The sequence below is a fragment of the Canis lupus genome, chromosome 29 (assembly GCF_048164855.1).
Source record: "Canis lupus baileyi chromosome 29, mCanLup2.hap1, whole genome shotgun sequence".
Lineage (NCBI taxonomy): Eukaryota > Metazoa > Chordata > Mammalia > Carnivora > Canidae > Canis > Canis lupus.
Genome location: NC_132866.1, coordinates 9,297,151 through 9,321,567, shown reverse-complemented (window position 1 = coordinate 9,321,567; position 24,417 = coordinate 9,297,151). Strand labels below are relative to the sequence as shown.

Below are 24,417 nucleotides of genomic sequence, written 5' to 3'. Positions count from 1 at the left end.
AGCATGGGCGGCTCCTTCTGTGTCCCCTGTGCCCAGGTCAGAACACTCACCAGGCACCCGAGGAAAGGCCATGGAGATCCAGACAAGATTGCATTGGAAAGCAAGAGAATTTGGAAAGAGAAAACGCAGTTACTGTTAATGCTTGGGTCTATGATATTCTAGAATGGTCTCACTGATGAGTTTGGGTCCTGCTGAGACAAGAGCCTTGATCCAAGCCCCCTGCTGGAGGCTGGGCCTGACTGGGGTTACGGTGGGGGTGGTGCGTGGAGACATCAGGGTAGGTACAGAGATGAGATGAGATCCCCCTCCTGCCCAGACTATTACAACTTTCCAGTATCTGTCCCCAGGCCCCAGCAACTAAGCCCGTTCCTGGGGATCATGTGCCTGTCATGTGCAGTGGACATGACTACTAGCTTTTATGCACTTGTGGATGCAGGAGGTACCTCACAGTGACATTTGGATAGTCTGGCGACCACTGCTTTGTGTCCCTGAGAGCATCTGCACTGCTGTCCTGGGGTGGCGGGTGCTCTGCGGAGTCAGCCCCCTGCGAGCATCACACCACTGTCCCAGCTGCTCTCCCACCGAGAGTCCAGGATGAGCTATACTTTATCAGGACCCGTTTGTTCTCTACGAGGAACCCCCAAAAGGAAATGGTACCCCTCCACTTACTCTGGCCTAGCGGATGATATTCTCTTCTTCCCTCAACATATATCGGGTGCTTAACTTATCCTACGCATTGTGCTAGGAACTCAGTGTTGGGGGGTTGGGGGATAGACGGGCCAACCCAAGATGATGATAAAGCACAAGGAACAACATGACCCGTCATGATATGAAGTACCACCACCCGAGGGTGTCTGTGCCCCCAGCGCACATGAGCGGGAGAGTGCTGCGCGCAGGCGGGAGGCAGTCCTAAAAGCCCAGAGGAAAATGAGTCAGAGCAGAGAACAAGGCCTGGCACTCAGTAGGCGCTCAATAAATATTTGCTAACTATGAGCCTGAACAGAGCCAGGTGCCGTGAGCGTGGTGAGGGAAGGCACCTTGAATAGATCTTTGTTCTCCCCTTTTCTCTGTGGCCTCCGTGGCTCGCACTGTGACATCCTTTATTGGATCCTGACCCGTGCCATTTTTAGTACCTGGAACCTTGAGTTCGCTAGGCTTGGAATTCTGTTAGAGTCCCCTCATTCCGTTGATTTAGCAGATATTTACTGTGGACAAGACCGTGTCGGTCTCGGAGATGGAGCTGTGAGGAAGCCGTCGGTGTGCCTGCCCCGCAGATACATGATGTGGTAGCAGGTGGCGGTAGTAGTGAGTCTAGGAGGAAGAATAAAGCCAGTTTGGGGGAAGGTAGGGGTGGGGTGCAACCTAACACACAGAGTCATGTGGGTCCCTGATGGGGGCGGGATGGAGCCCTGGGACTCTTCTGCGGAACCAGCCACAAGGAGGCAGTTTTGGGGTCCAGTGAGCCAGAGACTAGAGTTCTTGGGGCCATTGGAGGGGCTTCGTCTTTGTGCCAAGGCCTTGGGATGCCACTGGAGACCTGAGAGCAGAGGGTGTTGTAACTCACATTTCAGAATAAGTCTGAGTGGTTGCGGGAGGTTGGCGGTGAGTCAGGCTGCCCCTTCCTGGCCTCCTGGGATTCTTTGGTGGCAGGGGGTCCTCTGCTTGGACATCTTTGGGCAAAGTTTCCACAGCCACTGGGTGGATGCCTTCGTCCCCTGCTCACTGTGGTCCCATCTCATGCCAGGTCTGGGCTGGGTACTGGGTGTACAGAGATAACAGAGGCCCACCCCTTGCCCTCAAACTGCTTTCAGTCTGCAGGGGGAGAGGGAGGAGGCAGGGAGAGAGAGTGGGGCAGGGCCCAGTGAAAAGTATCTCAGGCAGTGAGAGCATCTGTTTCCCAGTTTCGGGGTCTCAGTAGCTGTGTAAGATCAGTGGGGAAGGTGGCCGAGGAGTGCACGAGAACTCTGAACTGTTTTTGTGACTTCTTATGAGTCTTCAGCTATTTCTGAACAATCGTTTCAAAACTGCATCCCCTAAACAAGCAAACAGAAACAAAACACGCTGTGGTGAATGCCAAGGTCAAGGTCGTGCAAAGGGCCATGGGCCCCCATACTGTATCCTACGCAAGTCAGTGCCACTCTCGGGTCCTGACGTCCCCATTCTGCTTCCTTTGCCAGCTCAGCTGTGTGGGAGTGTCCAGGAAAGACCCCCCATAAAGAAGATGATCATTTCCTTGAAGATCAATGACCCCCTGGTCACTAAAGTTGGTAACGTACACCTGTCTTTTTATGCCAAGAATGCCGTTGAACCGGCGCCCCTCCCAGATTTAAAAACAACACTAGGGCAAGCAAGCAGACCATGGTGTTAAGGCCTTCCTTATGAGAAACAGCTGAGCGGAGCAGAGAAGGTGCTAGAGAGAGGCTCATCCCTGGGAGGAGGCTTGGGGGATGCTGGGGAAGAAGGAGGCAGCAGGCATTGGGTCAGAGACACCCAGTGACCGGGAAGCCCTCGGGGCCGCCCTCCCCGGCAGCACTGGGCACAGCCCCTCCCGCTCCGGGGGGCTCCAGCCGCAGAGGGCTCACCTTGTCCCACCCCAGCCTGGCCACCTGGAAACAGGGACGGACTTCTGACTTAGTGCGGCACGTGTGCTGCCACATGCTGTCATGGTCTGCGAATGTGCCCCGGCGGGTTGTCCCCGGCAGCCTTGGCCGTGCTGCGGGGCTCACGGGGCTCAGGAAGGCCAGCTTGGGTTCGGCCGGGTCCCTCTGCTCCCGGGTCACGGGAGCTCAGTTCTCAGCCCGGGTCCTTAAGCTTTTTGAAGCCCCCAGACCCTGGGGAAAATCGGCCGTGAGCTAAACGTCATGTCCAGAGAAGAAAGCACACGTACACGCACACGGCATGCTGCGCGGGCCGCGGAGCCCCGAGGCGCAGGCTGCGGGATGGGCTGAGAGCAGCGTTCTTCCGGCAGGAGCTGCCTTTTCTTTGGCTCCATCCTCAACTCCAAGGGGAGGTTGGGAGCCCGGGCTGCGTGTGCGCCCAGGTCGGAGCAGGTGCATTTCCTCTAAGGGCGACCCTGCCCGCCCGGCGAGGGGACGCTCAGCATCCAGCAGGGAGGCGCCCACGAGGGAGGGCCGCAGGGCCCAGGGCCGCGAGCTGACGGCCTCCTCGCTTGGCTGCTGCCCCCCAGCCTTCGCCACAGCCCTGAAGAGCCTCTATCTGAGCGAGGTGGAGATGAACATGGATGATGTGCTGGGCGTGCTGGCTTCCGCACACATTCTCCAGTTCAGCAGCCTGTTTCAAAGGTCAGGAGGCGCGACAAGGCGTGGGCCAGGGCCGGCCCCGGGCCGGGTGGAGGGGGTCCTTCTGGCCCGTTCATAGATCGTCCCTCTTCCGTGGGCTGGGGCACCTGGGTCCCTCTGCAGAAAGCCCAGCGGTGAGTCTGCAGAGGAACCGAGGCTAATTCACACATTGTGAGCTCACACCTGAGCCGCTGCTCCAGCAACACGCTCCTTCCAGCCAGTCAATCTTGCCTCACACGGCCTGTGATGCAAGTGGGGTGTCCTCTGCCTGGGAGATCCTCCGCAGGTTTGCAAAGATGACCTCCCAGGGGGGCGCAAACCGTGCTCGGTTTATCAGTTACACCCGTGTTAGCTTAAAAAGCTGCTCATTTAGCGCACACACCCCTCAGCTGGCCATTTGAAGACAAGCTGACTTTCCTCCGTCCAGGTTTATGTTTCCCTCCTGTTTTTCTTTGTATAGAGTATTTTCATTCTTACAATTGTTACACACCGTCGTCGTAGATCTTTCAGAAGAGAGAGAACTGCAAAGCTCAAAGTCCAAATTCGCCCACCGATCTGGCTGCCCGTTTGGGGGCACAGCCTTTCTCCTGGGTATTCAGACCCCGCTGGCCCACCTGGGCCAAGCAGGGGGAACCAGGAGGCGTTTACAGTGGATGGGCATCGAATGTGAAGACTTGCTCGTCTCACCAAGGATTGCGTGGGTCCATGGGCACTGAGAGAATGTGTGAGGTGAAGGTGTGAGGGCAAAATGTGGCCCTGAGGCTTGAGATTCAGAGGCTCCTAGTTTTTTGTTTTCTGGGTTCTTTTCTAAAGATTTTACTTATTGATTGGGATGGGGGCAGAGGGAGAGGGAGAGAGAGAATATTAAGCACACACTGTGCTGCTGAGTGCTAAGCCCGATGTAGGGCTTGACTCCACGGCCCCGAGACCATGACCAGAGCCAAAATCAAGAGTCAGACACTCAACCACTAAGCCACCCAGGTCCCCAGGGCTCTTTTCTTTTTCTTTTTTTTCTTTTTTTTTTTTTTTAAGATTTTATTTATTTATTTGAGAGAAAGAGCACGCAGGAGAGCATCAGCAGTAGGAGAGGGAGAGGCAGGCTCCCCACCGAGCAGGGAGCCCAACGTGGACCTTGATCCCAGGACCCTAGGATCATGACCTGAAGCTCCCAGTTATCATTAGACTTTTTCTGCAGAGCCAAAAGCAATTTAGGGTGTGAGCAGCAGGGGCTGTGCTCAGCCCTAAGGTAAGCTGCCCATGCTCTCCATGTGCCTCAGTGGTCTCAGCTGTGAAATGGGGCTCCACAGGACTTTGTTGGGGGTGAGGAGGTGTGGACATGGAGGGCTCTGAGATGGAGCATCTGCTGGAGTCAGACATTGCCCTCAGCTCTTGGCAAGGCTGACCTCATTGACCCTCCCTGAAGCCCTAGGAGGCGGTACGTTACTATGTCCACTTCATAGTCAAGAAAACAGAGGCGTCATGCGGTGAGTAACTTGCTCAAGGTCACAGTAGGGCAGCCAGAGCTTGCAGGAAGTCAAGGAGCCCCAGAACCTGCGCACCTAACACTGTCCTTTTCTGCTTTGCTCAGGTGAGGTGGTAGTGTCACCTGCTTGTTGGTGGACTCACCCTCCCTCCTCCCTCCCTGCTGTGGCGTGTGGTCGAGGCAAGGTTTGCTTGGGGCCAGTCACCTGCCAGTTTATTCTCTCACTCTTCAGTCACTCACCTGCTCCTTCAAGGACGATGTCTTGGGTGTCTCCAGGACACCGGGAACAGTGAGGACCACAGGGTCCCTGCCCTCCAAAGCTTCCTGCCCTCTGGTCTCCAGGGCACAGGAAATGAGTAAAGTGGAATGAAGGATGGGGATCCCAAATGGAACATTTTGTGTTACGGATGATTAATTTCAAGTAAATAGGTCCCTGTGATTAACAAGAACAGTTCTTAGAACTCCTCTTTTGCTGTGTCCTGTAATATTACTCCATTCCCGTAACATTTAGGAAAGGGTAAGTGAACCAAATGGAAAAATCATTGATGGGATTCGTTTTTCTAGACTATTTTGGCGTTTCCCTTGGGCTTTTCCAGGGATGTGTGCCTACTGCAGTCACGTCCTGAACACGGAGGTGGTATCTTATAGCTCTTTGATTTCCTGATCCCATGATCCCCAAGAGAGGGGATTCAGGGCAGTGATGGTCCACCTGGCTTGCTCCACCCTATGCCTCAAGATCTTCATTTGAAGAAATGAATGAATGAATGCACTTCCTGTCCAAGTCAAGAGAGGATATCAGCTGCTCTGGGGAGGGCAGGGACAGGATCTCTCCCGAGACTCTTGCAGAATTCAGGCACTTTTTATAGAGTCCACACAGCCAGATTCGGCTCTGAAGCCAGTATCTCATTCTTGGGGCACCTGAAACGACTCAAGAGTGTCAAGAAGCCTCAACAGGGATGAGCTCTCAGAGGCCTGGATGTGACAACAGAGGTCACACTGAGGGGACCTGAGTCTTGAAAAGGTGCTCCAGCATGTCAGCCAGGCCTGGCCTGAAGGGTGAGTGGCTGTGAAGTGGGAGACCAGCCGGTGTAGGCAGAGCCACGTGTAAGCAGAGCCATGTCGTGCAGGGTCTGGGGCTAACTCAGGAATCCGGGCTAGACCTTGCAGGTGATGGCTGCTGGGCTGGGTTTTGCTGAGATTTCCCAAGCCCCGTTGCATTGCATGTGTCACCCATCTGCAGCTCCGTGTAGCCTTCACAATAATGACAAAAATCACAGCTTCCTTGCTCAGGACATTCCTGAGCTCAGGACATTCCTAACTATTTCCTGGTGCTCTGATATCTCTGACCTCAAAGCGGAAAGTTCAGCCTCCCTCCTGCAGCAAGGTCTGCAACCACTGTCATCTGCCTGTCAGGCCTGGCTGCCCCATCTCAGGCCCAGATTCAAAGCCCCATCTTGCTCTTAGAGTCCGAGCCCTGGCTTTTTGGGGCTCGGCCAAGAATGACTGGTTCTTCATTTTCCTTCTTCCACCCCATGACTTGTTTTCAATGGCAGAGAAGCAAGGCCTTTGGAGATAGTGAGCCATCGTTGCGCTGATGAGCAGAGCTAGGCCGGCCTGGTACAGTTAGGCCTTGCTCAAGATTCTCCGGATAGTTGTGGCAGGGTATTACAGGTCAGATCCAGGTGGGCCTTGCCCACAGCTGGCCTGGCTCCCACCTGCCTTTGAGAGGCTGCTGGTACAGTTGGCAGGGGTGCGGCAGCACAAGACTCAGTGTGTGTGCATGTGGTGGTGGTGGGAGTGCATGGGTGTGGGTGTGCGTGTGTGCCTGTAGTGGAACGGAAGTGCCCTGGTCACTCTGATCGCATCACAAATCCAGGTGCTGGACCAGACCCCAAAGGTCATCTTGGCTGAGTTCCCAGCCAAGCACAAAATCACCCAGATGGCTGCTTAGGTCTGGATCACACACAGCCAAGGCCGCCCGTCTTCGGGGGGTGCAGTGTGCGTGCTGGTTCCATCTGGTACTATTCCTCGGTTTCGTGCATCACAAGCCTGCACTGACACAGCGGGGACCACGCTTGCTGCGTGCATGCACATGTGAGCATGTTTCAGGTTTTGCTTTGTGTCCCCTGATCTGGGAAAGCCTGGCCATCCCAGTCCAGCCTGGCCGATGAGTCTGATAGTGAGAAAGGGGCACAGGTGAGCATGTCGGCCTCCTGGAGTACTAATTTCCGTACCTCAACTCCAAGCCCAGCTAATTCCGTTCACATGTCTCACTAGCAAAAGCCAGCAGCTAAAGAGCACTGTGCCTGGGGAGCAGCAGAAACAATCTCCAGCACACTCCTTTGGCTCCCCAGTTCCCACCTCTGCCACCATCCTGGAGTTGGATGCAAACCTCTCTGAAAGCAGCCTGGGGCCCTCCAGGAACCGCGCTTCTCTCTCTGCAGGTGTGTGGCCATGATGATGAACGGACTCACGCCAACCACCATCAAGAGCTTCTACCTGGCTGGCTGCAAGGTGAGGATAATCTGGGCAGAGTGTGCCGCACCTGGAGACTTCTAGGAGCACCCCAGGCCCTGGGATTTTACCCCACACCCCACTGGCTCAGCTCCCAAAGATCTACCTGAAAGCACCCGCTTACGGGTACCAATGGTTGATTTTGCCAAGTAAACAATTTTAAAAATCATTTTATTTTAAAAGGACATTTTAAGACCAATTTAAAAAAAAAAATTTTTTTTAAATAAAAAAGTCTTCAAATCAGGGGGATGAATGAAAGCACAGCCTTTCTCATCAAAATAGCAGACAACTTTCCAGAGCATTCTTGTTGGAGTCAGGAGAAACTGTCTACCCCACCCCCGGGGCCCAGTCACTGTGTCAGTTCTGGGAATAGATGATGTAACCTAGGGTCTCGTTATCAGGGGGAAACACTGAGACCCAAGGAGGGGAGCGGTCTGATGTGGGTGACAGTGTCTGAGTGGCGGTGCTGGGCTCGAACCCCAGGCTGCCTGACCCAGCCTTCCTCTTCGAGGCCACCATTGACCTGGGTGGACACTCACACTGTGAAACAGGCACATCTGACCGTAACATTTGGTTTGTGCACCATCAACACGTCACAAGCTCTTGCGATGGCATCTGAGAATGTGCTCGGGGCCTGTTTCGTTAAAGACAATGCAGGGTCCTCCACTCCGCCGGCTACTAGAAAGTCACTCTGTGGGCAGCAGCTTTGCATTCTGGTCAGCAGTTCTGACCAGCACATCTGGGTCACTCTTTGGCCTGGGAAGGACTGTCGCCCCAAGGACGTGCAAGGTGTACCGAGACCTGTCAAGGTCCCTGGCCCTGGAAGAAGGTTCTCATTTTGTTTAGACTTTGATGTCAGGATACGTGCCCCCTACCAGCCTCAGAACTCATGTGGGGTCCACCCTGCAGACCCTTCCAGGATCAGTGACTGACTTTAGCTCAGCGATTTCAGTGTGCAACCCTGTGGTCAGACCTCCAGGGTTTGCTCCTGGCTCTGCCACTTGCTAGTTGTATGACCGTTGTTGGCAAGAGCAGTGATCTTGGGGCCTCCGTTTCTCCATCAGTAAAATGGGGATAATTAAGGGAGCGACCATGTAGGACTGGGGTGAGGGTTAATTTAAATCAACCTAGTGCAGGGCTGGGAGCATAGCAAACACTAAAAATGTTGTCTGGGGCGGGCTCTGTATTTTGAAGAAAAGGTTCCCGCAGGTCTGCTGCAGGACTGGCCCGAGAGCGCGCTTGTAGCATCGTTGCAGACCAGCAGAGGGTGCTGAGAGTTCAGGGATCTCCTTATCAATCGGCTTTTCTTTCCCCTCTCAGTACAAGGAAGAGCAGCTCACCACCGCCTGTGAGAAGTGGCTGGAAATGAACTTGGTCCCTCTGGTGGGGAGGCAGATCCACCTCCGGAAAATCCCGCAGGAGCTGCTTCACAGAGTGCTGCGGTCCCCCAGGTCAGAGCTGGTCCTCAGGGGGGCCGTGTGTGGGACCAGGAGTTGTCCATGCAGTGGGCCTGGGGCAGCAGGGCTGGGCCTGGGAGGCAGGTGCTGCAAGGGGGCGCACCCACACACCAGCTGGCCAGGCCCGATGTGCAGCACCTGCTCCGTCCCAGACTCCCCACCTTCTCAGACAGCCAGCCCCAGGTGGGGGCCGAAACGTGGGTGTAAGGGGGTGGGGCCGGGGCTGGGCTCCCTTCTCATGCCTGCTCTGGGATAGGGACCCTCTGGCTGCCTGCTATCTCGTTACTCACCTGGTGATTAATTCAGTAATTGCCTACGTAATTAAAAAAAAAAAAAAAAACATCCTGACAACGTTGATAAACCTTCCCTGTGGAAAATGGAAAGTAGAGAAAAGCAGAAAACAGAGCACAAAGCCTCTCCTCCTCAATCAGTTCCTATCTTTAGCCCTGATTCCTCTGCTGAATCGCTCTGACCCCGACGTCTGTTGGGCCTGACAGCTCAAGCCAACACCCAACCCTTGGGGCCCTGCCCTGTGTTCCTCCAGCACTTGCTCAAGCTAGAGCCCTGGGAGTCCTTGTGCACACCACTTGCCCTCACCCCCGAGGGAGACACTAACCCTTCCAGACCCAGCCCATCACTATGGGCTTCTCTCCTCAGGCTCCAGGATGGAGGCCAGACCTCCACCAGCTCTTGTCTGGACCACCGCAAGGACCTAGTCTAACTCAGAGTCTTGTGTCTTGAGCCCCTCCAAGAGCATCTAGCCAAGGGGCCTCTGCTGTGTCCATCTGCCCCTGTGCCTCCCCAGCCACGGGGCATCCACGGGGCTACCTTAGACTCCAGCCGTGCTGAGCACCTTGCCACCCCCAGGTGTGCTCTCCCTCCTTCCTGAGATGCCTGGCTCCTTCCCATCCTTCAAGTAATTCACAGAAACGTCCCCAATGCTTGACCTTTTAGGTCATTTCTAGTGTTTACCAATATAAATATAGCGCCTCGGTGACATCCTTCAATGTACATGTCTTTATCTCAGATTATTTTCCCATGTTAAATTTCTAGAAGTGCCATGATGAAATCAAAAGGACTTTCTGGTCTTGTCACAAGTAAAAAGTATTTTTTTTAAAGATTTTATTTATTTATTCATGAGAGACACACACGGGGAGAGAGAGAGAGAGAGGCAGAGACACAGGCAGAGGGAGAAGCAGGCTCCATGCAGGGAACCCGACATGGGACTGGATCCCGGGACTCTAGGATCACACCCTGGGCCGAAGGCAGGCGCCAAACCGCTGAGTCACCCAGGGATCCCCAAGTAAAAAGTATTTTGAAAAATATTCTATTTGAAAATAATTTCAGACTGAAATGAAAAGTGTCAAAATGGTACAAAGAATATTTATGTTCCCTTTACCCTGTTTTGTTCAATCTCTGCCACTTGCTTGGCCATCTGCACCTGTATGTGGTTACGTACCCACATCTTGTTTCTGAACCCTCTGGGGGCAAGGTGCATACATCATGTACCCTTCTAAATGCTTCAGCGTTTATTTGCTGATAAAAAAAATTTGATCACAATGCAGTTATCAACTGCAGGGAATGTAGCATCGATGCTAATACCTCACATCGTTGGCCCAGTGCTCTCCTTTATAACATTCGTTCATCCGATGCAGGGTCTGGTTTAGGGTGACATATTGCATTGACTTGTCATGACTCTCTGGGACTTTTTAAATGGCTCTTGATACCCATTGCCAAGTTACCAAGATTGTGTCCTCTTTGGGTGAATTTCAACAGTGAGAAGTAAATTCGACTAAAGATGTTAGCTGTGTATTAGAAATTGAATGTTTACTCATGCCTATGGGATGGGAAGCCTTCTGAATGCAGAAATTAGATGGGGACAGATTCATTCCACTGTTGCTTTGCATTTACTAAGTGGCTTGGATGCCCTCACACCTAAAGAGAAATGAAGTTGGGAGAACAGGGTTTTGGTGTTGAGGAAGACCCCCCCGCCCCGGGGGCCCCGGGTGGGCTCTGGTGTCAATCTGCCCTACCCCCTACTGCTTTTCCCCACATGTGCCCCCCCCCCACTCCACCAGAGCACAGGTTACACAACCATTGAAGAAAAGATAAACATGGCATCCCTTAGACGTTTCCTAACACTGTCCCTCCCTTGGAAAGACTGAGCTGTCCTGCCCTGGAAGCATTTAACCAAGAAAAGGGAAAAACTGTCTGACCACAGCCAGAACCTTGGTGATGGGATGGGCCTTACAAAACGTACACGAGGCAGGAAAGAGGTCAAGCACTTTTCCACGCCAAGTGTCTAGACTCACCAGCTCGGGGAGACATGACTGGTGTGGGAACTGGGTCCTGCTCCTCTGGCCCCTCCCCCGGGGCTGTGTGCACACAGTCCAGAGCCATCTGCTGCTCGAGCGGCAGGAGGGGAGAGCCCCGTGGCCCTGAGCACGTCACCAGCCCATGTGCCCGGGAGGCACCAGGCCGACAGCTCCCAGGCCTCACGTTCACATCCCTGGAGGCAGCTTCTCCTCGCCTGCCCCTTGAGGTCTAGCGGCCACCTGCTCTGGAGCTGGAGGGAGCGAGGGGAACAGAGGGTGTCGGAAGAGGGGGCCTGGCTGTACCCGGGCCTGGTGGGATTGTTAGAAATCTACCCGGGCCCGGGCTCCTCACCTGCGCACACTCCTTGGCTGGTGGATCTGGCACCTTGGACCGCAGCTGATTAAGAACAAACCTTTGGATGGGTTCACTTTTATCAAGCACTCTGGGGTATGCGCTGTGCTCTGTGCACTGTCCCTCCAACCCCACAACCCTGGGTGGTAGCTACAGTTATTGGCCCTAAGATAAGAGAGATGATAAGAAGTAGGGCTGGGCTCAAGCCCAGTGATCAGGCTCCAAGGTCCAGACTCCCACCCTCCACGCTGCACCGCCTCTTCACGTGTCCCAGAGGCCAGGCCTCCCAGGCGCCAGGACTCAGCTAGGACTGGGTTGTCCTGACGAGTCACAGGCCCCCAGAGCGGTGTGTGGAATTGCCAACCCTTGAGGGGTCAGAGATGTTGCATCCCCCGAATCCCCAGGGGCCTGCATAGTATGGACTGTGGTCATGGTGTCTGGGTCTCTGAGCCTCCTGGGAACAGCATCCAAACACTCAACTTCCGGGCCATTCCCCTTCCCTTTCTGAAGTCTCTTTGGCTTCATCTTTCATTGGGTTTTGCTTTCGGTTTTGTAAACAGCCTCGCATAAAGTACACACGGTTTTCCTGACCTCCGGGGCCTCTGGATTTCATTTCTTTGCCTGGGCCTTGGGTTTCCAATTAAGTTTCTCCTTAGAGGTCATCGCTAGGTTACCCTGTTCTGTGAACTCTAATACCATGAAAGCTTCATTCCAAGTTCTGCTTTTCTGGAAACCCAGTTCCTGCTAGACTTAGAAATGGAAAATTCAGCCAGCTGTCCAGTTCCTATCTGCATGGAAAGCTGTCCTGTAACCCGGAGCTCTGCCCACTTTTCCCTGGCTTCCTGTCGGTGATACCACCAGTCTTGGGGGCTCAGGAATCCCCAAGAGAAGCCACCCCTGTCCTCCCTGGTGAGCCCATCGCACAGCTTTCCTTCCAGTATCTGGAACACCATGGGCCATGGCTCTCAAACATAATAGTTCCTGAAGCTGATGCTTCTCTGGCTGATAGCGACAATACCTACCAACTGTTGAGCGCTTGCGGTATACAGGACACGGGGTGGGTTATTGGCCTGACTCCTATGGCCACCCAGGGAGGTGGATATTACCTGTGTTATCACCTGTGGAATGGAGGTTACGGGAAATGAAAAGATTAGCCCAGTTTCCCCCATGCAGCGTGAGATTTGGGATTTGAACACAGATTTGAGTGGCCTCAAAGCCCCAGGTCTTAAAAAAAAAAAAAAAAAAAGCCTCAGGTCTTTACCAGCCCAGTCCACTGCTGTGCTCTGCATGAGGACTCATTTTTCTTATTGATATTCAGGATTAATAGGGATATTGATAGCTATTTTTTATTATAAAAACACTTAAAGGTAGGAGGATAATAGAAAACACAATTGGAAGCCATCTCCCAAAATGAACAATGACATTTTGTCATAAGAAAGAAAACATAACCAATAAAGCAGAAGTCAACTCCCTAAAGACAATCAGACCATTGTCCTGGGCCTGAATAAACCCGATCCATGTGATTATATTCTTACTACATATATGCGTGTCTACAAATAATGTGTAATATTGTTTCATAAAAGCTTAAACTTCAAACTGATGTTCTTATAGTGGCCGTACTGGTCGACAGCTTACTTTAATTTACTAACCTAAAGCGATATGTTCTCTCCATGCTGTTACTTACATATCTAATTAACATTTTAAATTTGATGTTGCACAGGGTTCCAGTGAATAAATAGCAATTTTTCATCCTCTTCCTAATGGGCTTTTGTTTTATTTTGCTTTAGTTTTTGTTGTGGCAATCAGTGCTGCCATAGACACCCTTGTCATGCTTTCTTCTGTGCATGGATACAGCTTTCTCTATAGTCTATACTCAAAGGGAGCCCTTTATTATTTATGTAAAATTTTCTCAAAAAAATAAAAAAGAGACAGTGTCTCGTTAAAAACATTTTTCTCTTAAAGAACAAATACCAGTTACATCCCAATGACTACTAGTGAGCACCAATAAACACAAGTAGGACAGCCCAGATGTTCACCTATGTCGGAGGGAAGTTTAGGGTCTCTGAGAGCTCTGTGAGGCCATCAGAGCATTAAGTGAGAATATGTTTGAATGTCCTCAGGGAAGCAGTACTTTAGGGTACTGGTACTTGGCCTCAAGCTGGAGGGAGGGTTTAGGGCGCCTGGGTGGCACAGACATTGAAACGTCCGACTCTTGGTTTTGGCTCAGGTCATTATCTAAGGGTCCTGAGGTCAAGCTATGTGTCAGGTCCCATGCTGTGTGCAATCTGCTTGAGATTCTCTCTTCCTCTCCCCTTGTCCCTCTATGCCCCAGCCCCATGCATTTTTTTCCTCTCTCAAATAAATAAATAAATCTTTAAAGACAGGACTTGTGATGTGATGAGCCCTGGGTATTATGCTGTATGTTGGTAAATTAAATTAAAAAAATAAATAAAGGAAGAGAAAGAAAGGGAGAAAGAAAAGGAAGGATGGAGGAAGGAAAGACAGAAGGAAGGAAGGAAAGAAGGAAGGAAGAGAGAGAGGGAGGAATAAAGGAAGGAATCGGTATACCTTGAAAAGAGTACTTGGTCCACTGTAGCAGCTAAAATATAGGTTTGGGTTCCCTAACAGACACTCAAAATATTTGTGACTTAAATAAAATGGAAGTGTATACCCTGAAAAAAAAAAAAAAAAGACAGAGGGCTTTATTTGAACAATTACACTCCACAATAAAAGTAAAACCGGGACGCTGATTCATGGAACCAACCCCAACAACTCCTCCTGTTGCTGCCTGGTCCTCTTGGTGAGGTCCCAAAGAACCTCTAGGCTGGGGGGCCTCGGGCTTGGATTCTGCACCGGGAGTCACATAGCTCCCCAGCCCAGGGGTGGTTGGTATCTTGGTGGAGTTCTCTGCAGGTGCATCATATACTAAGTGGCTCTGTGACATCCCCCCTCCTGCCTCACCATCATTGCCCAGATGGTGACAAATTTGGTCCTGTCTGGCCAGAGTCAAAGCCCTTGCATCTGTAGGTGGCCTGGAAACAAAGAAGAACAAAGAGATGTTCTACTGTGACCAGAAATAGCGTGAAAGGTGGGTGGGTGACATTTCCATTACCCTTTAGAGTCACCACTTAGCTTGGGGCCCACCCACCAAGACTACTCAAAGTGATGGGTGCAGAGGCTCTGATAGGTTTTGAAACCAGCATGTCATCTCTGTGGTCAAGATGGGAAATATCAAAGAGTTTAAGAAACATTAAAATGACTTCTTAGATAATCAAGTTGTCAGAGGCTTCAGAGAAGGCCTTTGGGAGATACCCTTACTTTACAGAGTTGACGTTGTAGGGGGTGACATCCTCCTTCCCACCACCTGTTTCTAGGTAAGAAGTATCATGCCAGTGCAGGCAAAGCGTGGGCTCTGCAGCCAAGACCCAGCCCGGCTGCCTAGGAGTCAGAGCTGCCGTTTGTTAGCACGCTCCTATGTGCCAGGCCCTCCGCTAAGCAATCTGTGTGTGTGTCGTCAGCTCCATAATGTCAACATCCCAACCCCCAGCGCCTGCGAATATGTTAGGTTGCATGGCAAAGGGGAAACAAGGTTGCAGGTGGATGACCTGGAGCCCAGGAGTGTGTTCTGGATTACCCGGATGGGCCTAATATAATCACAAGGATCCTGGCATGTAGAAGATGAAGGCAGGAAAGTGAGAGGTGGAAGGAGATTGGAAGGTGCTGTGCTGCTGGCCTGAGGATAGAGGAGGGGGCCACGAGCCAGGATGTGAGTGGCCTCCAGAAGCTGGAAAAAGCAAGGAAATGATTCTGTATAGAGCTTCCAGAAAGAATGCATCCACACCTTGATCTTGGCCCCGTAAGACACATTTTGTTCTTCTGACCTCCAGAACTATAAGATAATAAATGGATGTTGCTTTAAGCCAATTGGTTCATGGCTATTTATTACAGCAGCGACAGGAAACAGCCTGCCACTCACACAGCCTCTGAACATCTGCTGTCACCACTATCTACGGGTGAGGGAGTTGTGGCTGTGGGGCCACTGAGCACCTGCAGGAGGCTCTACAGCCGGCTTGCGGCTGGACTGACCCACACCCAGGTCTGACCCCAGAATCCTGGGACCTTGACTAGGTTATTTTGCCCTCAGTGCTGGCTGGGACTAGAATGTGATGGTTGAGGCACTTACCTCAGATGCGAAATTTAAGGGGACACCAAAAAACTTTAGTCGTCCAGATGAAGTATAATATGGTGCAATATTTAAAAATAAAAATTAATCCAAAAAAACGATGAATGAGATATTAAAAATTTAAAGAAACATAGAGTCAGTCTGAATTTACATATCTATAAAAGTGGGGAATATATTCCAACTTGGCAGGATGGTTATATGGATTTCAGTGAAAGAAGATATGAAAACATCTCAGGCACACCGGTCTATAGTAAGGGCTCATTAAAGCTGGTCATTGCTTTGGCAGCACATGGGGCGGGGGGCAGGCCGCTGAGGTCACAGCCCAGCTCCCGTGACCTTGAGGACGTCATTTAACATCTCTGTCTGAAGTGACCTGCAGACTCAGGGGTGGTGGCGTCTCCCTCCTGAACTTTCTCTTCTTGTTTTCTTCCAAATGACTTCAGTTGCTTCTCCTAAAATTTCTTCTCTTCTATTTTGGCCAGGTTGTTCACTTTTAATGAGTTTCATCTTCTGAAAACACTACTTTTGTGGGTCTTCTTGCAACTGAACCACAGAATTCAGACAGTTCCGGTGCATGAAACCGTGCTGGCGTTTTTTAACAGGTAACGTAACTCAGTGTGGGTTGATGAAATGCCATACAATGGTTTTTTCACTTGTGATATCCTGGAGGAAAAGCGTCAGTGATGTGATTTTTCATAGCGTCATCGAGAGTACACAGAATGCAATTTTCCTGATGGGGTTTAGGATTACGTGATGCCTTTGAGCCAGTGGCTTACTTGAAAGCGTGAAGAATATGTAGGTGTTGTAATGTGAGATAACCGTGTGCTTCTGAACACTTGTTCTGTCCAGTAAAAGACAGGATGCACAAGGTACTCCTTTTATTCAGGAAAATTTATTACCAAACCTCACTGACCTTAAAAATATCATGTTTAAAATGTATCTAAAAAAAAAAATCTAAAAATAATAATAATAAATAAATAAAATGTATCTAAATCAGATCATCCTTGCTTATATTTCACAATAGCATAGGACAGTCTGAATTTTCTAGACAAATGGAAGGGCACCTGAATGCACAAAGGTTTCATAGAGCTTACTCAGCATCTTATACTCTCTAATCTTGTGAATTCTAGAGATGAAAGATCTCAAAATTTCAGTGAAAAATAATAATTTCAGTTTAATGGACACCATTTAATTATGCTCCCTAAGGGCAGTCGTTCTGATAAGCACTTTCTATTTGGAATCTCATTTACTCCGCAGAAGACTCCGGGGCTGGTTTTATTCCCATTTTACAGATGAAGAAAGGGGAGGTGGAGATGAACCATCTCATCAGAAATCATGCAAGTGATGACGCAGAGTCTGACTTGAACTCAGGCTTGCTGAATCCCAAACACTTTGCTCCCCATTCCTAGAACGGTGGATAGGATTCCTCTCTTGAGTCCCCTGCAGCCAGTTCAGTAATAGCTCCCTGGGCACCGTGTTCAGAGAGATTCTGAGGCTGCCTCTGGGTTCAGTGTTATCGTTGGCCGAGGACTTGCAGTGAACATCCCCTCCCTGTGCCACCCTCTGCTGTGAGAGTTCTCTATCTGTTCGATCAAGAGTGTCCCCATTAAGCAGTGGCAGCTGTGGCGGCTTGGGGGCAGGGGTGCAGGGGCGGGGAGAGAGTGAGATTGATACTTTACGGGGCTCATTTCGTGCCTCTTTAGCCTCAATGAAAACTTGGCAGATGTGCTCAGGTCATGCAAGCTGGCTGTGGAGTGGGGTGGTCCTGTAGCCAAAGACAGTCCCCGGCGATCCTCAGAGGATTGGCCTGGGGGGAGTCACTGATGCCATTACCTTCGCTGTTGGGTTCATGCGTCCGCTCCCCACCTCAGCAGGAATGGGGCTTCCAGGCACGATAAGGTGTTGGAGGAAGCCAAGAGGCTCTGTTTCTTGTGCACATGTGAGCGGAGCAGATAAACACATCTTCCACATATTCATCAGCAGATTGACCTGTTTAAGCCAAGTTTCATCTGCATTGTTCTGAAGCATTTAATCCTTTTCTGGAACATCTGTGCACCATGTTAACGAAAGAGCCCATTTTCCCTGTCTCATTATTTGGGGAAAGCGGTATTCAGTGCCAGAATGATATGCACTTTGCTTAGTTTCTATATAATTTGCTTTGAACGCAAATGCCTGCCCCCCCTCCGCCCCCCGACTCTTTTAATAGCTCAAGAGACACTTTTTCCTGTGAGTCATGTGCACCAGGAAAACTTGCTCTTTGGCTCCAAATTAGCATTCATACTGGAAACATCTTAGAATCAGGAGGTAGGAAATGAGCTGGGATGTGGAAACGGTGTTTTTAATGTGGGAGACACAGTGGGAATGAGGCTCTTGGGTGTGTAGCCCCCTCCACTGAGTAGGGTGTCCTCAGTTTTCCTGAGCTGGGGTCCCAAGGCTCCTCCCCACCGTTGTTAGCTTTTCCATTCCTCTCCAATCTACACTGGCTCCATTTTGAGCCCACCTGTACCCTCCAAGGCATTTCCCAAGCCCTCGAGGCCACCTTGTTCCTTGTTGGAAATCGCTTGTGAGTGTCTATGTGGTGTCTCAAAACCTTGTACCTGGGCCCTGTTTTCTCTGATTGTGGCCCAGGAGTGACTACCAGCAGCCTGCCTTCCCTCCACAGCAAGCTTCGTGCCCCTCAGGGAGAAGAGACAGGTCACCTGGGCCTGGATGCTCCCCGCCACTGCAGTTGCCCAGGCCCACCCCCAATCTTGAGGACCATGTGAGCATTTGTAGAATTGTAGGTGGTTCTCTTTCATCCTGGTTCTTCTGCCCCAGAACAGATGCTCCCTCGTCGATGGCTCCACCTCCCAAATGCACATCACCTGAGTCCCCAGATTCCTTAACCTAGGTTATCAGCCTTTGTTGCTCCTGCTTATCTGCTCCCAGCCTGCTCTGTCCCCTTTGCCAGTCTGTCCTTGGCAGGGCCTCCCCTGGGAGTCTCTGTGACCAGTCCCTTACCACCACTTGGTGTGTACATAACATCCTACCTCCCTAGGTGCATCATGAGCAGCTTAAAGGAAGGGTCTGTGGGCCTTTATCTCACCCCCAGCTTAGCTGGCACTGTGCTATGCATGGAAGAGCTCACTGAATGATGAGTTTCCATCAATCGTTTTTGTGTAGCTTGGTTCCCCTCACAGGAGAGGGTCTTACTATGCTGATGCAAAATTCAGAGAACGCCTGTCTATAGCAACTTGAGGTAATAGGGCTCACGGGCCAATGACTGTGGTCATCTTGTTCTAGACAAGGAAGGGTTCCAAGGCTTTCTCTTGGCTTGGGGAGAGTTAGTGATGTCTAGCCTACCCATGGCAGTGGGTAGTGGCACCCATGCTCCGAGTTTACCATCCCGTCCTGAGGATCTCTGAGGCCAGCCTACAGTAGGACAGGGTTTCGGGGCTGCTGGGCTAGTGGAGCTGGTGGCACGAAGGCTCAGGCTTTGAGAAGCTACCTCTGCTCTTCGTGGTGGAGGGAGCCTACAGGAAGTCACAGCCAGCTTGGGCCAAAGTTGGGTCACCATGGGAGCTGACCCAACACAGTTTAATGAGGCCAAAGGGAACAGCTTGTCAAGTTTCTGTGGCCACCAACAGGGACATGCCATGGGAACTAAAGGATGGGGCACAGCAGCAGCCCCATCTGGGAGACAGTTTGTAGGCTAAGGAATGAGAATCAAGGAAGTTGACTCTTTGTTCCAGTTTTTGAAGTTGCAACTATTGGTGACATAATATAAAAGATAGAGTGATTTATCAGGGATCTCCCGTGGTCCGATGGACATGTTGAAGCCATCACAATATAGGGACTTCCCCAAAGGGACTGTACTTTCTTTTTTTGTGGGGAGGGGGACTGTACTTTCATAACAGGTGGCGGTGGGAGAGGCTGCCTGATTCTGAGCTAGTGGGGGTCCTGTGACCCCCAGGGCAACAAGAGTGCTCTGCAGCCCTGGGTATGGCCGTGGCTAGCTCAGCATCCAAATCCGAGCACTTGGAGCAGTACTTGAGTAAAAATAGGTCAGATGCCCCTTTTCTTATCTGTCTTAGCAATGTCCAGAAAACAAGCAGGGAGGGAAGGTATTTGAATAGTTGACTCTTCTTCCAATGCCAACCATGCCTGCAAAGAAAAACATAGGCCCGAGCCTTTCTTATTGTCCAGTTTTCTTTGATTCATTGATTTTTTCCCCAATTTTTTATCCATTCAACAGATAGTTATAAAACATGCATTCTATGCTAGGAACACTAATGGCAAGGTGAAGGGGAAGTTTCTTTGCCTAGCCAGATGGGTATGAACATCTTCCAGCTTATTTTCATCGCGAAGTATAATAGGAAGGGACCACTCACACACGCGCACACACACACACACACACATACACACACCCCGTCACCACCCACAGTCTGTTAATTTAGAAAAACAAATAGGCCGGCCAGAATTAAATTTAACATTTCCTTGTAGGAAAAACAAAAAATGTAAGCAAAGCTGTTGCCTCTGTCCACAGAGGAAAAGTCATCATTTCTTTCCAGTTAGCAATCTGAGAAGTCCAGGAAAGCTGTAAAAACGTCATCAGTAGAGCCAGAGGCAGGCAAATGTTTCGCTTTTTTAAAAATACATTTTTAATCAAAATATAAGATACGTGCTGAAAAGTGCACAAACCTCAAGTGGGTTTCCACAAAGTCGCACACACCTGTGTCAGCAGCGCCCAGCCCGAGAGACAGACTTGGGGCCAGCCACCTCGAGCGTCTTATCTCAGTCGCCACCTTTCCCAGAAAAAAAAGCAAACAACATCCTGGCTTCCTTTACTTTCAAGATGTCTTGGCTGCCTTTGAACTTTGTGTAAATAGAATCTTACAGTATACACTTTTTAATGTCTGTCTGCCCTTTCACTCAACGGAGTATCTGTAAAATCTGTCTGGGGACAGATGGCCAGGGAAGGCAAGGGGCGTGCTCAGGATCCTTCAGCCACAAGGTAGTGGGGTGGGGGCTGACTGAGGTCTCCGGGATCTTCTGACACTCAAAATAAGAATTTTGAGTCTCTGGGTTGCAGGAAAGTCATGAGTAGACCTGTAATTCTAGTCCTTAACTGATTTGTTAATCACTACATGGGCCCCTCTCGGTCCCAAGGATGGGTCCCAGCACTGGGCTTACCACCTCTCCAGAAGAAAGTCACTGAAAGCAGCCAGTGAAGCCAATCTCCACATGATCCCCACTCCTAGATTTGCCTGACCGCTGCGGCTGAGGGTCTCCTCCTTCTTTGGTCCTTTCCAAATCTGACCCAATCTTTACAGCACTGGCCAAGGGCTCCTCCGGGAAGCCTTCCCAGATCTCACCTGCCCACCAGACAGATTCGTCCTCTGAGCTTCTCTTTGCAGAGAGCACGAGAGCATGTGCTGACCCTGTAAGTGGGCCCTGGCCTGACAAACCAAACGCTGTGTTCCCCCCGCCCCATAGCCTGCAAGGGGAGCCTTGGAGGAGAGCCACCTCACCCACACCCTGCACCTCTGACACCTGAGCCTGCTTTGCTTTTGTTTTTGTTTAATTTTATTTATTTATTCATGAGAAACACAGAGACAGAGAGAGAGGCAGAGACACAGGCAGAGGGAGAAGCAGGCTCCATGCAGGGAGCCCGACATGGGACTCGATCCTGGGTCTCCAGGATCACACCCTGGGCTGAAGGCGGCGCTAAACCGCTGAGCCACCCGGGCTGCCCCTGAGCCTGCTTTGTGACTCTGTGTGACAGGACAGCCAGAAGCCAGGTGTCTATTGTAATTAATGAGTGACATTTGCAGATGTGGCCACAGAGTCATCATGAAACTGGGCACCCCTGGTGTGACAACTCTGATCTCTTAACCAGAACATTCATTCTGAAATACCCCATGAGTCACGGACATGAGAGCCATTAAATCGTTCTGTCTCGGATTGCCAACCCTTGTGCGGGGAGGTGGATATATTTGGGGGCAATGGGGTTTCTCATCACTGGAGTTCTGTGTTTCTTGCCTTTTTTAATTTCTTCTCTTGCTCTGACCACACTGCCCCTAGAGTTTGGCTTTCCGGAAGCTGAAACTTCTTTGTTCTCAAGGTCCCTATATACTACGGATCCCTATTCCTTACTAACTTTTCACTTCCCTCATATGCCTTCTTGGCTTTCCACCCAAACTGGGTAGCCCCAACGTGTCTTCTTCAATAAGAATAGAGACACGGCAGGAGCCTCAGGGGCGTAAAGCGTCTGATGTAGGAGGTCCTTAGGGCAGATGGGATTACCATTACCCAGTTCTGCTTTTGGGCAAAGGTCAGGACTGACTTCATTGCTAAGATGACATGGAATTGGGTCTCAGTGAGTGTCTGACAGCACTTGGCCTGGCAAAATAAGCATGGGAACAACAGCAGGTGGGACCCCATCAGCACAGGAAGATCAGCTTGCCAGAGCCTGGCCTGTGTGCACATGTGTGTGTGGTATGCGTGAGTGCGTGTGTGTGTGCGCTGGGGCGGGACAGCTGGCATTCCTCGAAGAGACACTGTGGGCGAGTGGAGGGAGGGATGCTAGGATGGAGGCTGCCAAGCTGGCGGGACCAGCTCCTCATCCAATTCATCCACTCAACATCTTGCAAGCCCACCGAGCAACAGGCCGTGCAAGAGGCGCCGAGAGGACGAGAGCAAACAAAACAGATGCCAAGCCCCATCTTCCTGGCGTTTACAGACTCAGAAGCAGAGACAGACAAAACATTCGGTAAATAAGGTGTAGGTAGCAGAGGGCGGCCCCAGGTCTGGGTCCCGCCCTGCCACCGATGGGCTGGGAGACTGTGGGCCAGGACGTGAGCAGTACTTGTGCGTCCCTGCGTGGACTCTGGCAATACCCTCCTACCAGGACCCGTGCAGATTCACTGGGACTTGAGGAACAGGCCCCCTGGCAGGAGCTTCTGAAGGGCAGGGAGGTCTGGTAGGTGAAGGTGGTGGCAGCAGTCAGAATCGTTTTCATGTGCTGCGCTGTGGGGTCAGGAGCCCGGTGGACCGGGTCCTGGCTTCTGACTGTCTGAAGGTGCCCATGTCTACACCGAGTTACATTTTGAAAAAAGCCTTGTTCCCCTCTCAACGTGAGTTGTGGCCCCAAAGCATGCAACTTTTCCCCCCCAAATGTCACCTTAAAATTTAAACTATTATTTCATATATTGTTCATAGAAATGATGTTTTATAATCCTCATTCTCTTTTATTATGGTGAAATATTCAGGACATAAAACCGACCACTTTAACCATTTTTGTGTGTGTGGTTTGGTGGCAGTAAGTACGTTCAGACGGCTGTGCAACCATCACCTCCTTCCATCTCCAGAATGTTCTCATCTTTCCAAACTAAACTCTGTATCCAATCAATAATAAAATGGAGAGCCATTCCCCTGCCCCAGACAACCACTGCTCCACTTCTGTCTCTATGGGTTCCACTCCTCTAGGGATCTCTGAATGTGGAATCACATCGTATTTGTTCTTCTGCGTTGGGCTTGTTTCTCTTAACATAAAGTCCTCAAGGTTCATCCATGGAGCATCATGTGTCAGAATTCAGAAGTGTGTATTTTAAGGCTAAACTTTGAAGTTCTGGGGTAATGGGGCCCTGAGTCAGATGCTCACAGGAAGGATAAATGACTGGCATATGACAGGATGGGGGAAGTGAGAAGGTTGTGGCTAGGAGCAGCTCTAAAATTACAGCCTATGCCAGTCAGAGGGACACTTGTCCCAGGCACTGCCTTTCAGGAAGTCTGTGGGGGATTTGTCCCCAGGCCCTTGAAAGCAGGACCCAGAGCCAACCTGGGGTGTGTCTTTCAATCTCAAGGCCTAGGAACTGTCCTCTCCAAAGGGGTCATGACCAAAGAGTTTCTTAAAGAACTTTTGGAGGCAGACACCATGGCCTGAAGTTGGCTCCAGAAAAGTCAATGCTAAACCCAGAGAGATCTTTGCACAGGCTGCACTGAGTGCCAGCATTTGATCCCATCAACAGAGCCGTCCAAAGAGGCCCCCTCTACTTAGCGTCAGCTTCCTCTCACTTTAGGTAAAGCTGGGTGAATGCACTCATCATCGAACCAGAGAATAGTAGATGCCTCTGTCTCTAGAAAATTGAGAGGAGCCAAGTAAGATGGAAAAGGCACTGGGCTGTTCTCAGGAGGCCTGGGTAGAGTCCTGGCTCTGCAACAATCAACCTCACCAGTATCCAGGGGCAGGACTATACTGATTGGTTCAAGGTGTTGGACCATAGCCCTCTAAAGCTCTCAGCAGCTGAGGCCACTACTTTCCTCCCTTGAAGTGGCCCGTGTCTTGGGCCAGCTTGAGTCCAAGTCCTTTTCCCAGGGATGAGAGGACAGTGGTGGTAATCATGAGGCAGGGGGTACTCGCTGGGTACTAGCAGCTGTGCCCAGCACCATCACCTTTACCCCTCCCAGCTACCCGCAGAGGCATATGTGGCTGTCGTCGTCCCTACGTGACAGAGAAGGAGATTAGAGCTCAGAGAGGCTCGGTCACGTGACTGAGCGCCAGCTGGCCCAAGACTGGAGCCTGGTCTGTCTGACTCCAGGCCTAGGTTTGCTGAAGCGTGGTTGGACAATGGATGAACAGCTCATGACCTCACACGTCAGCTGCCATCAGAGCCACTTCCCTGTGGCCTACAGGGATCTTAAAGTCCAATCACCTGTCTCAACAAAACTCTTCCCCAAATCCTCTGGGAGAGGAGGTCTGTCTAGAGAGCTCCTGGCTGATGGGCTGTCGGGTCTGAGCACCTCTCTCTGGGAGAATCTGGAGCTCTGGCTTCC

General features: G+C 51.0%; 1 protein-coding gene across 4 annotated transcripts in view; it reads left to right on the top strand.

The window, feature by feature from the left end:
• Positions 1–24,417, top strand: part of BTBD16 (BTB domain containing 16) — a 54,770-nt gene that overhangs the window by 10,124 nt on the left and 20,229 nt on the right. For all 4 annotated transcript variants that reach the window (XM_072805032.1, XM_072805028.1, XM_072805031.1 and 1 more), the window contains exons 6-10: positions 2,178–2,267; positions 3,188–3,302; positions 7,227–7,296; positions 8,617–8,747; positions 16,086–16,205. In XM_072805032.1, the coding sequence (XP_072661133.1) occupies positions 2,178–2,267; positions 3,188–3,302; positions 7,227–7,296; positions 8,617–8,747; positions 16,086–16,205 (526 nt within the window). The remainder of the gene's footprint in view (positions 1–2,177; positions 2,268–3,187; positions 3,303–7,226; positions 7,297–8,616; positions 8,748–16,085; positions 16,206–24,417) is intronic.